The sequence below is a fragment of the Balaenoptera acutorostrata genome, chromosome 10 (assembly GCF_949987535.1).
Source record: "Balaenoptera acutorostrata chromosome 10, mBalAcu1.1, whole genome shotgun sequence".
Classification (NCBI taxonomy): domain Eukaryota; kingdom Metazoa; phylum Chordata; class Mammalia; order Artiodactyla; family Balaenopteridae; genus Balaenoptera; species Balaenoptera acutorostrata.
In genome coordinates, this window is record NC_080073.1 from 91,221,812 (window position 1) to 91,239,498 (window position 17,687).

The following is a 17,687-nucleotide window of genomic DNA, read 5'->3' on the forward strand; positions in this document are numbered from 1 at the left end:
TTTAGCCTTTGCATTAAATGCCAAAGATGTAAAGGACTATTTAGCTATTTCCAACCTACTTTTCTCTCTCTCCCAAAAGAAACGATTGTGTTTGATGGAAATGGAAGCTAGCTGCAATTTACTGGTCTCAATTCTTACGCTGCCATATGCTGAACTAGAGATTTAGGCTGGCATAGATATCACCTACAGCCAGCTAGCCCTGGTCCCTGAACTAAGGTCCATGAAGGAAAGTTAAAGTTAGATTTGACTATGGAACAGTGCCAAAGAGCTTGTATTCTGAGTTGAAAAATGAAACTGCACACATCAAAAGAGGCCTCCCCTGAAGTCAGTATTCAGGTACCAGAGAGACTCTGTAAACCTCTCACTGGGTGTCTGCAGACATCATATTTATTTTTTTGGATAGGCACAGGCAGAAATGAAAAAGAACCAAACATGCCAAAATTATCCACACCTTGGCATCCCTTCAGCCACAAGCTCTGAAAGTTGGGAAGCTCACACCCAAGAGAGGAAGAGATGATGGAATCCTTACTTTTTGGACTATCTGGACTTCGGAGCGCAGCTCTTCCTTTGCCCTTGGGGGTTTTTAAACCATCTGAGAGGTACTGCTGACCGCTTTCTCCTAGCTCCAGCCTGCGCTTTGCCTGGAATAAGAGAGTACAGTCGTTGGTCGCTGGTCATGTGGACGATCACAAGTGAAGCCAAATGCCACAGGCTCGCGCCAGCCCCCGCTGGCCCCCTCCATTTCACTCAGGGTCTTGGTTCCCTCCAGCCGGGGCTCTGGCTCCGGAGGCGGAGCTCTCGCCACCTGGGCTCAGATGGACAAATCCAACCATCCTTCAGGGTTAGGAGCCACTTCGTTCATTTACTCATTGATTCAACATACGTGCCAGGCATGGGGCTGGAGACTAAGAATACCGCAGGCATCATGGGACTTAAATTCACTTTTCCCCAGCAAACCTCTGCTTCTGTCTCCATCTCTGACCTGGGTTGAACCCCCTTCCTTGTGCTCCCCAAACACTCTGTGTTTATTGGTATCATAGCACTTGCTGGATGTAAGAGTTATTTTACTTATCTGTTTCTCATTTCCTTTAAGGCAGGGACTGCTTCCGATTTATCTCTGCATACCCAGGGGTTGGTACAGAGCCTGGGTTTCCGTAGGAATTCAGTCACACACACACACTCTCTCTCTATATATATATATATATTCAGTGAAAGAAAGGGTGATTGAATAGTAACACAACTGGTCACAGACTACAAATGCTCATTCATCAGAATAACAAATACCGCAAACACTCAATCCTGGGTTTCAACTAGGATTACTTTCCCCATTTGGTCATCAAACTGGGCAAACGAGAAGCTCTCACCCAAGTTTTTCATCTGATTTTTCATATAAAATATGCACTTCATGCCTTTTATGTCCTGGGTTCTGGGCGAAGGGAACAGAGGTAAGCAAGACAGGTAAGAGTCCCTTGGTTCCTAGTGCGCAGAGCCCAGGAGAGAAGCCAGGTAATTAAATAAGTAACTGCTGAGTCCTGACTGCACGGGTGTGAAGGGTGTTCAGACGGGGGTGGTACCAACTAGACACCCACGTGACAATGTGCACTTAGGCTCATTTCAGGGCAGATGCTTCTAATGAGGAGATTCACAATTTCAAAATAACTCCCCATGACATAGAAACGGAAGTAACAACTTATCAGCTGAACTTGCTCTGTTCACTAAGAAGCCATGAGCCACAGGCAGCTCACCCGATCTGACCCGTGCTGTCCGTGTAAAACACACACTGGATTTCAAAACTTAGCACGAAAAAGGCTGAAAGAGCTCAGGAATAATTCTTATGTTGACTACATGTTAAAATGATGCTGTTTCGGCTTCATAAAATATTACTAAGTAAGATGCTATAAAAATTATCATTTCACCTTTTTCCGTATATATATACATGGAAAATATATGTATCTTTTTACTACGTGGCTTGCATTTGTGGCACACATTATCTTTCTGCTGAGCAGTGCATCACCACTCCAAAGGCCTAGGAATGACAATGAGCAAATTAACTTTCTTAATTTCATTGTCTGCTCCCAAACACTCTTGTCAAATCCTTGTGTGGGCCTGTTGCTTCGGTTGGCCCAGTGAACATTCCCTTCCCTCTCACAGACTACGAGTGCCCTGGTGCACACAGGTGACCCCGGTGCACACAGGTGACCCAGGCCCGGCTGGTCTTTATGCACCATCCGCCCCCTCGCCCACAGCGATTGCAGTCCTTCTGGCACAGGACCAAAGCTGGGTGAACGAAGGCAACCCCAGGAGTTTTTCTGGAACTAGTGGTAGGAAGGGGTGTGCCTTCTTAGTAAGGTTGATAAGCTGGTAGCCGAAAGCTACCTGGAAATGAGGCCTCCCCAGGGGAAAGCAGAGTGGAGAAACAGAGAGAAAGGGGTCTGAGGCCATCATTCAAAACTCTGGGTCAGGTCATGCAGTTGGCCTTCCCCAGACTTTTCAGTTACATCAGTTACATTAGTCAATAAAGTCTCCTTTTAGCTCAAAGCACTTTGAGTTGGGCTCCTGAAAGTGTGGGGGGGATGTGACAACCTGTGGAAATGGCTGAGTCAAGATGGGCTCCAGTGAAATGGGGAGCTGGCATGCCTTGCTAACAAGGGGCCAGGTGTGTTGGCTACTTCTTGTGGCCTGCAGGAAATTACTACTGATAGAGACAAGCTTTGTAGAGGCTTACCTAAAAGTAGAGAAGGAGAAAACAGCTTTGCTTTGGAGGCTTTTTCTCAGTAGAGAGCAATCCAAGAAGATATACAGCTGTATTCTCTGCCCCTGCTAAAGTCCACAGAAGGAAGGCAAAATGGGAAAAGGACTTGGGCCCCTGAGCTCCTGGCCCCTTAAGGCCACACTCTCCTTGAACCCTCAATAAAGAACCAACCACTGGCCAGCAGCCTGGGGGCATAGTCATTTGTGCCTCCCCATCCTCAGCTACTGTTTCAAATTGCTTTGAGGCTAAGGCCTGTGGAAGCAGCGAGCTGTAGGCTGGGGAAATTCCAAGATCTGTTGCTAAGAAACTGCGATCTAACTTCAAGGACCAGGACTAGTCAGGTTGTGTGACTTTGGGAACCAAGCACCAAACCATAGAGTTGACAAATCTCAATACTAGATAGAAAATCGACTACATTTGAAAGTCACCAGAGGAAGCAAAGGCCTATGAGACCTCAGTCTTTAAGTGAATCAATCCCTAAACCTATAAAACTCACACTGAAAAGAAATGAGCTGTGAAAGAAAGGCAGCCCCAGAAAAATCCTCCCAGAGGGTAGAAATCGGGGTGGCCATCTTGGCGCCACAAGCAAGCCACATCTCCAGCAAGTCTCCAAGGGCCTGCTATTCCTGTTGACGGGGACATGACATGCTCTGGGAGGTGACCACCGTGTGTGATTTCCTCTTTTCCAAATGGATGTTTCTGTTGGGTTATCCTGTTACCTCTCCTCCACTGCTGCGTGAGTGGGGACTAAGCTGGAACACATAGTACTTGTAGGTCCTAGATCTGACGACGGGCACAGTAACTGGCCTTCCTTTTGGGGAAGGGCTACGATGGAGCATATTGCTTACCTTAGCGAGTTCGCGCACACATGCTTGTTAAAACAAACAGGAAGCCAGAAGGGAGGACTTAAACAGGGCAGGTAGTCTCTGCCTACACCCCCTTGCCCTGGACAGAGCACCAGCGCAGATAAAAATCTCCTCTTGGTGTTCAGATTTTCTGCTGTTCTTCGTTGGCTCCTGAAGATCTGTGTAATTCCCTGGGGTAATTTTTCCTCCGCCTGAAGAATGTCCTATAGCATTTATTTTGGTCTATGTCTGCTGGTGACAAATCATCTTAGTTTTATTTTTTCTGAAAATATTTCATCTTCATCTGTGAAGGATATTTTCAATGGATACAGAATTCTGGGTTGATTTTTTTTTTTCCTGTCAGCACTTTCAAGAGAATGTTCCATGTACACTTAAAACTAATATAATATTGTAAATCAAACACAATAAAAAAAATCAAATCAAAAAAAAAATCTCCTCTTGGTCATCTCAATTTTTGTTTGCTCTTAGTGTGAACATCTTGCTGAACGGAGAGCTGTCCTGTTTATAAACAGATCTTCATATTACATGGCCCCTACCAGTAAAACAACTAATATATCTGGTGCTTAACAGGAGGCCCAGCCATTTGGTCCTAAGCAGGAGTAAAGGCCGAACATGAGTGATGCTATATAGATCACCCACACGGCATCTGCCTGAGCAGATCAAGGGTGGCTTTTACTAGAAAGGAAGTATGTGCTAACTATAGGACCTCAGCCCCAACTATGACAACATGCCTCTGCAAGGAACAGTTGCACTGTTACTCATTTCAGAAAATGTACGTATGAAAATAATAGGAGTAACTGTCAGGCAGCCAAGCAGTGGGCCGAGGGGAACATCCATGGTTTCTGTCTACCTGGCATTTGTTGCCCCTAAATTTTCATTTGGGGAACTTCTCCGCAGTTCTTAGTTCAGGTGGTTTCTCTGTCTCCAGCCTTGAAAACAAAAGGCCTGACACTGTTCAACATCTTAGGCTGGCCCTTACTATCTAGGTTACAGAGGTGAGTACCTTAATCTGGGCCCACCAATCACTGTAGTCCAGTCAGCTGGCGAATGTGACTGGTTTACAGGTGGTTTACCCATGACCAAAGCAGGATGAATCACTCAATGATGGGATTTTTGTTGGAAAGTACAGGGTTCTTTTCACTGGGAGTTATCAGGCTGGTAGGATGTAAGCCTGGAGCTACCTGGGAACTGAGCCAACGAGAAGAAAGCATAGTTAAGAGCCAGAGAGAGACTGAGTCCCAGTGCCTTCAAGGGAGGTACGAGATCTTACCAGTCCCAAAGACAGATCTACTAGACTTTCATTTGTGTGAGCTGAAGAATTCCCTTTTTTGGTAGGAGAAAACTGTTAGATTCCTACCACTTGCAACCAAGAGTCCTAGATATAGCCTTTTAGTATTAACCATAATGCACTCAACATTTGAGTGCTTACAATAGGTCATATGCCAGGTTAATTGCTTTCCATTTGACTGTATTATCTTATTTTTACAACAACCCCATAAGATAGTTGTTATTATTATTTCCTATTTTACAGGAGAAAATGGAGGTTTAGAGCTCTTAAATAACTTTTCCAAGATCCCCACAGCCAGTAAATAAGCCTACTCCAAAGTCCATGCTCATAACCACTCCATAAAATGATTGTGAAAGATTGCCATAAAAATATTTGAAAAGTTATATTAAATCGATACCATCTTACTTTATGATAAACTTAAGTTTTACTTTATTTATAATTAAAAAAAACAACTTTCCTTTACATAAAATGCACGTGGTATGGGCTTCCCTGGTGGCGCAGTGGTTGAGAGTCTGCCTGCTAATGCAGGGGACACGGGTTCGAGCCCTGGTCTGGGAGGATCCCACATGCCACGGAGCAGCTGGGCCCGTGAGCCACAACTGCTGAGCCTGCGCGTCTGGAGCCTGTGCCCCGCAACGGGAGGGGCCGCGATAGTGAAAGGCCCGCGCACCGCGATGAAGAGCGGTCCCCGCACCGCGATGAAGAGTGGCCCCCACTTGCCGCAACTAGAGAAAGCCCTCGCACGAACCGAAGACCCAACACAGCCAAAAATAAGTAAATAAATAAATAAAGTAGCTATAAAATTAAAAAAAAAAAAATTTGTTAAAAATGCACGTGGTAATTCAAACAGCACAAATGGATATACATGGGTAGCAAACCTTTCTCCCAGGGACCTCCCTGGTGGTGCAGTGGTTAAGAATCCACCTGCCAATGCCGGGGGACACGGGCTTAATCCCTGGTCCAGGAAGATCCTACATGCTGTGCAGCAACTAAGCCCGTGTGCCACAACTACTGAGCCCCCGCGCCACAACTACTGAAGGCCGCACGCCTAGAGCCCGTGCTCTGCAACAAGAGAAGCCACCGCAATGAGAAGCTCGCGCACCGCAACGAAGAGTAGCCCCGCTCGCCGCAACTAGAGAAAGCCCGTAAGCAGCAACGAAGACCCAGCGGAGCCAAAAATAAATAAATAAATAAATAAATAAATAAATAAATAAATAAATAAATAAAAAAAAACATAAAAATAAAAAAACAGACTGTGTGTTTCATAACCATTAAAAAAAAAACTTTCTCCCACTCTTTTTAGTTTTTTTAAAATTTTTATTGGAGTATAGTTGATTAATGGGAGTTGATCTCCCATTCTTGATCCCCAGTTCCTTTCCTCAAAAGCAAGCACTACTAAGTTACTTAGATATCCTTTTAGATAGTCTAGGTAAATACAAATATATATATATAGTTTTAAACCACCACACCTTATAAAATTTTTTTTACACAAATGGTAGCAAACCGCACACTATTAATAACATGTCTCAGAGTTTGGTCCCTATCAGTACACATAGAATGACCTTATTTTTTAGAGCTTCATAATACTGTATTCATTAATATACCATGATTTGTTTACTTAGCCAGACACCTACTAATGGACATTCAACACTCCTCTGCTATAACCACTTTCCCAATAAATATTCACGATGGCACTGTGGGGTATGCATTCCTATATCCATCTTGCACTGAGGCAGAGAAGTTAAGGATTTACCTGAAGTCTCAGTTAATAAGTCACAGATACCAGGATTGAACCCAGGTCTGTTCAAATAATTTGTCAGTGACCACGACTTCCCTGGACTGATTGAGATGTCACTCCTTTGCTGCCATAGCAATTTCTAGGCTGCTGGGGCATGATTTCACCATCATAACACATATATACTCCAGGTTTCTGCACTGAACCTGAGTGCAGTCTCAGGTCTTAAGTAACTTAGTTTTCCCAGAGCCTTGCATATGGCATGCACTCAGTCAAATTGACTTATTTATTTTGAATGAACCAAAGAATAAATTCCCGAAGTCACTTGGCAGGTAAAGCACAAAGCTCCAACATTACCAACCTGTAAAGGGGATACTTAAATATATATATATATTTACACATGCTGGAGATTAATCTACATGTTTGGAAAGATTTTTAAGAAATATAAAGGGGGAAAAATTAAGGTTGCAGAAGGCTATGTATAATATGATCTCATAGGGGCAAAAAAACTATAAAACTATAGATCTCAATATGAAATTTTCCATGTATCCATGAGGAAAAAGGTCTGGAAAGATCCACATCAAATGTTAATGGAGATTATCTCTGAGAAGTAAAATTAAATATGAGGTAATGATTTCATGTTTATAGCTCTATAATATTTGGTTGGGTTTTACAAAGTGATATGTCTATATACACATTAAATTTATATCTTTCAAACTAACACTTCCACTTTTTGGAATACATTCTGAGAACATTTATGTTGTTTCTAGGGTTTGTCTATTAAAAACAGCACAGCCAGTTTCTTGAATATTTATACTTTTCTACTTATGTCCAACATAAATGCCCAATCTCAGAAGAAAAATTTCAGTAAGTTATTGTACATTTATATAATGGAATATTATGCAATTAATAATGGTGTACTTCTATATATGTAAGTTTTTTTTTAAAAAAGTGTGAATAGTAAAATTTTATTTCTGTGGGGAAACTATATGCATAGAAAGAAAGTAAGTCAGGATATATAACAAACAGTTTAAGAGTATTAATCTTTGGGTGGTAGGATTATGGTGATTTTATTTCTTCTTCTTAACTTACAATATTACTAAGTCACTTTAAAGTGAGTGTGGGTTTCCTGCATAACAAGACAAACAAAAATCCTTTCCATTTGGAGTTCAACAAAAGAGGTCTGGTGGTTTATACCCATTCAATGTGTACGGGTATGGGTTAAAAACAGAAATGGGATATGCTACCAGAATGCGCATCCTATTTTCACAGTGGGAAGGGAAGTGGTGTTCTTATCTGCCATTCAACTGAGTCACAGGAAAAAATTAAATCAAGAAAAAGGCATGCTGGCTGTAGGTTAACAAACTGTGAACACTAAAATAAACTCCCTTTACCCCAGTTAATAGATCTGGGCAAGGGAAAGAACTAGATATACGATACATTTTGTCTCAAAGCCAAGGGTGAGACCGGGTATTTTGAACAGAGGAAGAAGGGAAATAGAGGAAAATGGAGACTAAATCAGTAGAATGAGGACCAGATTAAATACAATACTGAAATAACCCAAAGGAGGGGATCTCCAGCTTGAGACTAGACCACAGTTGAAACCCACTTGGATTCTGGCCATTAGGTCAGTGGGTTAGGGCACAAAGATTATAAGAAAAGAATACTTAAGTTTCCAGCTGTGACTATATATTAACTCAACCTGGTTAACCATTTAAAAAGGGAGTGGGAGTTGGGGGTCTTATGCAGGCTGTCCAAGCACAACCAGAAGGACAGAGACTTGGAAGGGCCCCAGTTTGGAGGTGCTCGTGGCGGGGAGGGGGGCTCTGATGCAGAGGATAAAGAAGGGGCCAAATCATGGTCCCTTACATGCCAGGCGAATAACCACACTCCCAGCATCAACCTTTCATTGATATAAGGTTACCTAAGATGAAGAGCTCTGAGGTCTCCTCTGGAGTTGCTGTTGTTGTTGTTTTTCCCCCCAGCAATAGGTAAGCTCAGAACCTATCAAGAGCAGTGTCTCTATGAGCTGTTAGGTGGGGAGCTTAATCAGAAACCAATATATCTCAGAGAACTGATGAACTGAACAGCACGCCGGAAGCTCAGACGGAGGTACCTGGCACCAGGAGTAGCTAGTATGCATTTTATCTTGGTGGAGATTTCCCCTCACATTCCACATCCCAGCCTCCAGCAGTTGGTGGGCTGAATATTCTCTCTCCTTTCTCAGAGATGTCCCTCTCCACGCCTGCCCCACTGTCCCAGCCAGATCCCCCCATCATTTCTCACTGGATTACTAGAATGGATCCCAAACTTGACCATTTTTCTCCTTTTGATTTTTAAACTACAGATCTAGGCGTTTTAACTTCACTCTAACTTGTATTTGTGGACTAGTTTGGGAATCTAACCACATACATGTGAATGTTTCTAAAGGAAAAGGAATCTCAAACTGATGTATAACTTTGGAATAGAATCCATTTACTTATGAACTGCTGACTGCCTTCCTTTTTACATCATTAAAAAAAATAATTTAAAACAATTTAAAAATAAATAGATGCACATGATTTTTTTAAAAAATCCACTAGTTCAGGGATCTACCTTGCCAGGGGAACAAATTTTACTATTTTTCCTGGAGGTCACCTCCATGTTTCTAAGTAAAATAAGCTTACACAGACATTTCTTGGTTTAGCCATTTTAGTTATTATGAAGACTTCCTTCAATGATAAGACAGCCAACTTTCTTCCACCCTTTCTCCCAATAGTGACATCATTATTTTTGTTTAAATTAAAAGCCAGTGCTGTGCATTTTGACTACACAAATATCGTTCCCTCAGAGTCGAACAGTATACTGAGAACGCGTTTCCTTTTTGTAAAGTTCGTTGCTGTTTTCTTTGGAGTTTCCCGATTGTCTTTCCCGCTTGTTGACACCACCTGCCTTCACCACATCCTCAACTTTTTCCAACTCTCCATCGTGTCAGATATTCTATCAAGTCTCCACTTTTTCTCTCTGAAGCTCTTGGACCTCCTGCTGTCTAGACCCTAGACGGTTCTCCAGGCCATCGCATGGCTGTCATTCTGCAGTTTTCCCTCACCACGTACAGTGTTGAAGCCTGAGGTGGACATCTGTCATTTTATTTGACTGCCCAGCCTCTGAACCTTCCCTTCCCTCCTGTGGGTTAGGAAATTCCCCACTTTGTCAGTCTTGGTGGGAGGCATAGCCACCTTCTTACTGTTGGGGCCCAGGGCAGGCCACCCCAAAATATGCCTCAGTAACACAATGATTATTTGGAATTAAACTTGCTTGAGAAACAGCTGGAAAAAAAATGATATTAAAAAAACCAAAATGCTTTGACTCCCCGTCCCCCATGAAAGTGGGAAATAAATCTCCCATGTGAAGGTATAGAAAGCATCCTTATCGGAATTAGGGAATTCAAGGCTAAGGGAGCCGTATAAACAAACTTTGTTACTTCTTCATTAGTCTGCTACCCCAAGTACAAGCCCCTTTGTTTCGTTAAATCTTCACAAATAATTGTTTCTTCGTCTAAAAATGGTATATAAACAGTCTGCTTTGGTCACTTTGGGGGTCCCATTTCTCTGAGACCTCCGTGCATATGAATTAAATTGTTTTTTTTCCTCCTCTGTTAATCTGTTTTGTGTCAATTTAATCATCAGACTAGCCAAAAGAGCTCAAGAGGGGTGGGGGAAGAATTCCCCCCTCTTGAATCAACCATAGACATTGAAGACTCCCAATCCACTCTCCCAGCTTCCCTGGAACCTGGGCTAGGGCTACCTAGGCTGGGACAGGCAGTCACACCCACCCTAGATTTGGAGTCTGGAGTTGCTCCTGCAAAACAGCAGAGCAGAGGTGATGGCTGTGGTTTGACGTCTTAGCTGTGGTTCTGGCTAGGGATACTTCCTTGTTCCTGCCTGTTTGCCAAGCCAAGTTCTCTAATCTTCCTGACAATTCAGCGAGTGATCCAATATCCTTTCAATAAACATCTTTTCTGCTTCAGTTGGCCAGAGTTGTGTCCAATTGCTTGCAATAGAGTCAGTTTCTGATCCCACTGTTAATCCATTGTTTTCCTGGAACATATCCGAACAGTAGTATGGAAGAGAAAATTTGAGCCCTTATATATCTGAAATGCGTATTTCACCCTTACATTTGATAGTCTGTCTAAGAATTTAAGGCTGAACATCTGTTGCCCTCAGAACTCTGAAGGCACTGCTCCTGGGGTTTTGATATCCAGTGTTGATGATGAGAAACCTGCAGCCAGATTCTCATTCCTTTGAAGCTATTCGATTTTTAACCTCCCTGAAAGCTTCCAGGCCTGTCTTAACATTTATTGTAAAATTTCATAACACGTATTCAGGTGTGCATCTTTTTCTCACTCACTGCATGAGGAAATCATGGGCTTCTAGAAACTACGTGCTTGGCCTTCAGCTGTGAGAAACATTTATGTTGTAAACCATTCCCTCTCATTGTCTTGATCTAATCTTTCTGGAATTCCTATTCCTCTTGGATTGATCCTCTAAAGCTTTTATTTTCTATTTTCCATGTCTTTGTTGTTGTTGTTGTTCTACTTACTGACATCAAATTTACTTACTTGCTTACATCAAATTTAGCTTTTACTTGACTTAAAAAAAAAATGGGCAGCTAGATTTTTAGTTTCCAAGAACATTTGTTTTGCTCCCTGATCAACCTATTTTTACAGCATCTTGTTCGTTTTATGAATAGCATAGCCTCTCCAACGTCACTAATTATTTCTTTTAAAGTCTTCGTTTGTTTCCTGTTTCATTTGTTTTCTCCATAGTCATAATTACCTACCTAAAAAAAAAAAAAAAAAATCTTGGTCTCACTCTATAGTGTAGTCTTTTCTCAAATGTCTTACCAAGCTTTGTGTCTTTAAGACACACATTTGAGAATAAAACAGTACAGCGACAACTGGGTGCTGTATGATTCAAGTTGAGGTGATGCCCTTAAGTGACAGAATGGAGCCAATCCATTTATTTTGAGATTTCTCAAAAAATTATTTGTCTGGGGAAAACTCTCCTGGTTTCTGGACGTTAATTCTGCATGAAGACCTTGATGAGAATCCCCTTTTATCTCTGGTTTTGTCACACGAGCTTCTGTGACTCTCCAGAGCCGACGGATACCCTCTTTGGTCATGGCTTCCTCTGTTCTACTTAATGATCGCCGTTCCTCTACCAGTTCTCTGTGTTTCAGAGATCTGTTGGATTATCTTGGCCACGAAAAGCCCCCCTCTCATTTTCTTTTATTTTTTTAAATTAATTTTTATTGGAGTATAGTTGCTTTACAATGTTGTATTAGTTTCTACTGTACAGCAAAGTGAATCAGTTATACATATACATATATCCCCTCTTTTTTGGATTTCCTTCCCATTTAGGTCACCACAGATCATTGAGTAGAGTTCTCTGTGCTATACAGTAGGTTCTCATTAGTTGCCCCCTTCTGATTTTCAATGATTAAAAAAATTGTTTACTATTGTTTTTATAGGGTTTCAAGAGAAAGAAGATAAATACGTGTGACAATCTGCTTTTCTGAACCGTAAGTGTCCCTCTATGTGTTTAATTCTCATTCATCAGCAAGTGGTATTGATGGGTCTCTAAGTATAAGGCACTGTGCCTGGCACTTTATATCAGTAAATGAACTCAAATAATAGAGGCAATTGTTTCTTTTGCAAATGCTGAAGCCCTAATATCTTTCCTACCTAAGTCTCTACCCCAATAATTAGATGTTGATCTTCAAAAGCCAAGACCTCTGAAAACCTTTTACAGATTAATTCTATATCTATCTATCTATCTATCTATCTATCTATCTATCTATCTATACCAAACTAACAGTAAATGGGTAAGAAGCTTAAGAGAAAGCCCTGATTAATAAGTTACATAGACCTAACGTTACTCAGATGAAATAAGAAAAAATGAGTAATACTTTTAATAATAAGAAACACTATGATGACCCTTTTGATCTGTGAGTCATAGAGGTCTCTCAATCAGAGTGGGCAAAAGGTTTTTATCCCCCATGCAATGCTTAAGCTTTATTATTCCCTTCGAAGTCTGGATTTTCTATGCTTTTACAGAAAAATACACGGCAGGGAAAATTGTGCAATTAAATCGTTAACTTAAAAGACAGTTCTACATTTATTCATATGTTCATAACGTGTCCTTCTGTCATTTAAATGATTGCTAGCCTTAAATACGTAGTTATTGTCCATAAAATGGAATTTAAGAACTCTTCTCTTCAGACATCTGAATTTCCAATGTGGAGGTTGGCAAAATTATTTAAAATATATTCAGTGCTGGGCACTTAGGAAGCTTAGGCTCTCATTCTGCTGCTCAGATGTCTCCCTGCAATAGTGTACTTGAATCTCCCACTCGAGTACTATTTAATCTCTACTTCCCTCTCCAATTCCCAGTTTTGGTCTTAAGATTTTACCTCACTTCAATAGCAATGCAATAAACCAGGAAGTTGGCAAACGTTTTCTGTAAAAGACCAGGTAGTAAATATTTTAGACCTCGTGGGACACAGCTCTGTTGTAGCCTCTCAACTCTGCTATTGTAACAAGAAAGCAGCCAGAACCCACACATGAACGGGTTTGGCTGTATTCCAATAAAGCTTTATTTAAAAACAGGCAGTGGACCAGATATGGCCCCGCAGGCCACAGTTTGTGGACTCATGGGATAAATCATTATCCTCTTACAAATTTTCATTATGTTTTATCAAAGGACATCTATGTTGCTCATACCAAACACTAAAATTTTATGAAGTGAGAAAGCCAATCATCTTTTGGGTTAACGAAATTACATCTCTGTCATGCTTTGTGTTATATGTGAGGACTTGAAACAAGTACTAAAAATAAAAGCAAATTTGAGCTATCCATTTGAATAGTTGGACCTAATACCATCCATGGAAAACAATGATAATTAAACACACGAAGATACTCCTTTTTATGTCCTCAACCATGCATCGCTAAAAAGATAGTTTATAGGTGCAATAAAGGGCTATAAACAAATTCTTACTATGGGTTTGACAGATCAATTTTAGAGAGTATTAATTCAACTACTTCATAACTAGCACCAAAAAAATCTGTCCGCAAACTCTCTCCCACTGAGTTACTGTTAACACATGAGGGTAACTGTTCAGAATCTAAACTGGTTGAGTTCATAGAAGCTTACTTCAGAATGTAGTTGCTAAAATGGCTTGCAGCACAGCAGCTGGTACCTTAACTCTCAAAAAAAGAGCATGTGTTTATCACTCAGGCTCCAAAGGACAGGGCACTTGGCTCTGGAGGACACAGTTTCACAAACTATCTCCTGGTGCAAGAGCATGATAAATGGACTTAAAGAAGTAAGAATGGTTTTGGAAGATTTATGACCCTAAGAACCAATTGAAGAACTCCCTCTTAAAGTAGTAAAATGTTACTTTAAGAAATGCAAAGAACTGAAAGCTGACATCTGCTAGTGTCATATCATGTCAGGAATATCCAATACTTGTACAATTGACCTGATGGCCAAAAAGTGCTGCTTTCCTGCTCACTCAACTTTCATTTAGTGGCAAACTCTAATCCTGTATTTGAGGTCTGGGAGTTTCCAGGCTGCAGTACAGTAAGGAGGAACCCAGGTAGAGGCTGATACACTCCCTGAGTTGAGAAGATTTTGCTGAGAGTCTGGGGAGATCAAAATAGCTAGAACTTGTACAGAGGACCAAAAAGGAAAGAATATTCAGAGACAGAAACTTGGAAATCCGCAGAAGGCACCTTGGATTCAGTAGACCCTTGATCAGTGCATGCATGTGAAGAAACTACCCAAGGCTAGGAAAAACAAACTCCTGAAAGGAATAGAAAACAACAGTGCCTAGAGCTCCCACAGGGCCTGAAACTGCAGGCACATTGTTCCTACGATTGTTCTCAGACTGAAAAAAAAAAAAAAAACCTCATAATTCATGAGGCATAGGGTAGAATACTCAGAAGGGTGTTGTCTCATTGGTGAGGCAAAATTAGCCCTTGAATAAACACTGCTCTGGTCCCACCCAACAAAGCAAGACCTGAAAGATCAAACTGTTTGTAAGAAACTTAACTGCATCTCAGAATAAAACTCAAGAATATTTACAGAAGTACAAAAATGTCTAGCACCCAACAATGATTATCATCTAACCAGAGATTACCAGGGTTCCAAGGAAGCATGAAAATCCCACCCATATTCAGGAGAAAAAAAAAAAAAATCCATCAACAGAAACTGACCTGGAACCAACACAAATATTAGAATTAGTAGACAGATAAAAGTTAATGTAACTATATTCCATATGTTCAAAAAGTTATGTAGAGACATGAATGACATAAACCTACAGAGTCAAGCTCAATAAATCTCAAACACAAGAAATATAAAGAAAACTATACCAAGGCACATCGCAATCGAATTGCTCGAAATCAGTGACAAAGAGAGAAAATCTTAAAAGCAGCCAGAGGGGTTAAAAAAAAAAAAAAAGACATGTTACAAACAAAGAAATAAATGGACGGGAGGTTTCTCATTTGTAACAATGTAGTCAGAAGACAGTGGAGCAATATCTTTAAAAGCATTGAAAGAAACTGTCAAACCAGAATTCCATACCCAGCAAAAATGTTTCAAAATCCAAAGGCAAAACAGACACTTTTTCAGAGACAAAAAAGCCAAAAAAAATTTTCACCAGTAGGCTTGCACTAAAAGAAATATTAAAAGAAGTCCCTTGAGCAGAAGGAAATTATGCCAGGTGGAAATATGGATCTATACAAAGCAATTAAGAGTATCAGAAATGGTAACCACACGGGTAAACATAGGAGGTTTTCCCTCCATTATATTTAGATCCCTTTAAAAGACAATTGACTGTGTAAACAAAAATAGTAAATTGTATCATGTATATGTATAAGTAAAATACATGACAATACTAGCATAAAGGCCAGGAGGGAAGAAATGGAAGTATATTTTCATAAGGTACATGGTATAATTTTAAGTAGAACTAAAGAATGAGTAGGATTAAGTGCAAAGAGCCAAGAATAAAAAAAGACTATTGGAGAGGGAAACAAAAGAGTATTCAACTGCATTGTTAATGTCAATATATGGGGCTATTCTTTCTGCCCTTTGTATCTGAAACATTTTATAATAAATTTTGAAAAATTAAACAATGAATAGGAGTCAGTGAGAGAAAAGTAGCTATGTGACCAACAATTTGGAGGGTAATCTGGCAGCATGATCAACATTTTAAACATACACATCCTTTTGATCCTACAATTGTACTTCTGGGGACCAATTTATCCTAGAGAAACACTAAAAACATGTACACAGAGAGGCAAGTACAATCATTTTGTTACAGCATTATATTTAACAGGGGGAAGTTAATAAAAACAAAAACAAAAACCTAAATGTCCGTTGTCCATTAATTGGGGAATGGTTAAATAAACCACTCAATATTATACACCCCCATTATAGAACATCACTTAGCTGCATTATTTTATGGTGAGGTCCACCTTGGGCTTTCTCTAGTTAGAAAAAAAAAACAACTCAGAACAGTATTTGCCCTATGATCTCCTATGTAAAGGCAAGAATAACCACTGTCGAAAATACACAGAAAAGGCCTCAAAGGAAGTCCATCAATGAGGAGGAAGGTGAGGGGTGGAGGAGGGGGTACACTCTATAGACTTCTGCTAGAAGGTGAGAATATACTATCTTTGTGATTCATCTCAAAAATTGGTGAAAATAGAATATTAACAGAGGAAACATGTTGTAAACAAAAATGCCTAGGGACCAGGGATTGGCCAAATGACAAATTTGAGGAACTAGAAGTTAAAGGTGAGAAGAGTGGGGGTCAGCGAACATGAGGAGTTCAGAGATGGCTGGGCTTCTGGGAGATGGGGTGCACAGAAGCCTCTGTGAAGAATGACAAAGAACAAAGTGTAATGAAAGAATGGACCGATGAGAGGGAGGAAGGCAGGCAGGAAAGAAGGAAGGAAGGGGGGATGGGAGACTTTAGGTTTTAGGGTTACTGACCATTTCTATAATATCACTTTTCCACTTCCCTATAGTTAGGTAACTCCGAAATTTCCAGAAAGGAAACTAAAATTTATCCAATGCCTACCATGTACTTTCATACAGATTATTTTAATTAAGGAAAGGTGGGTCCTCTAACACACTTAATTTGTTAAGATGAAAATTTCTTTGTATTTAAAAAAAAATCAATGTAAACATAGTGATGTCAATTCTCAGATACACTGACTATTCAGAAGCACAATATTAAACATAATATATTGCAACAGGAGAATTTCAGAACACCATTGTCCCTTGGCATCCATAGGGGATTGGTTCCAGGACCACCCCCACCCCCAACTAGGGTACCCAAATCAGAGGATGCTCAAGTCCCTTATATAAAATGGCGTAGTATTTGCATATAATCTATGCACATCCTCTGGTATACTTCAAATAATCTCAGATTACTTATAATATCTAATATGCTATGTAAATAGTTGTTAATACAATGTAAATGCTATGTAAATAGTTGCTGGTGCACATGGCAAATTCCAGCTTTGCTTTTGGGAACTTTCTGGAATATTTTCCCCTGAATATTTTTGATCTGAGGTTGGTTGAATCTGCGAATGTGGAAGCCGCAGATAGAAAAGGGCAGACTGTGGTCTCCTCATCTAATGGTATAAAGGAGCCTTGGTTTTTATAGGTTATCCTGGGATTAATAAGTCTCTTCAGATAAGCCCTGTAAAGTTCATTCCTCCCACTGGTGCTCTTGTTGGCTACATCACTGAAGAGCAAACAACTGTGGGAAATATAACATAGATTCCAATTCAAATGATCCCCAACAAAGTAGACATGGGATTAAACAACTTTTGAGATGGGAGAATCACCCTAAAACACCCAGATGGGGGGCAGATGATGGAAGAGCCTCCATTATTCTAATTATTTTATCCCCAGTAACTTCCACAGAAGCTTCTTGTTTCTGTGGAATGGATTAGTTAAAAAGCACTACCCACCCACAAAAAAGGCAAGTTTA

The 17,687-nt window shown here is 40.5% G+C and overlaps 1 protein-coding gene across 3 annotated transcripts in view; it reads right to left on the reverse strand.

Annotated features, from left to right (window-relative positions):
• The window catches only part of E2F3 (E2F transcription factor 3), an 81,330-nt gene that overhangs the window by 11,542 nt on the left and 52,101 nt on the right, over positions 1 to 17,687 (reverse strand). For all 3 annotated transcript variants that reach the window (XM_057555254.1, XM_057555253.1, XM_057555255.1), the window contains exon 2: positions 530 to 641. In XM_057555254.1, coding sequence (XP_057411237.1) covers positions 530 to 641 — 112 coding nt within the window. The remainder of the gene's footprint in view (positions 1 to 529; positions 642 to 17,687) is intronic.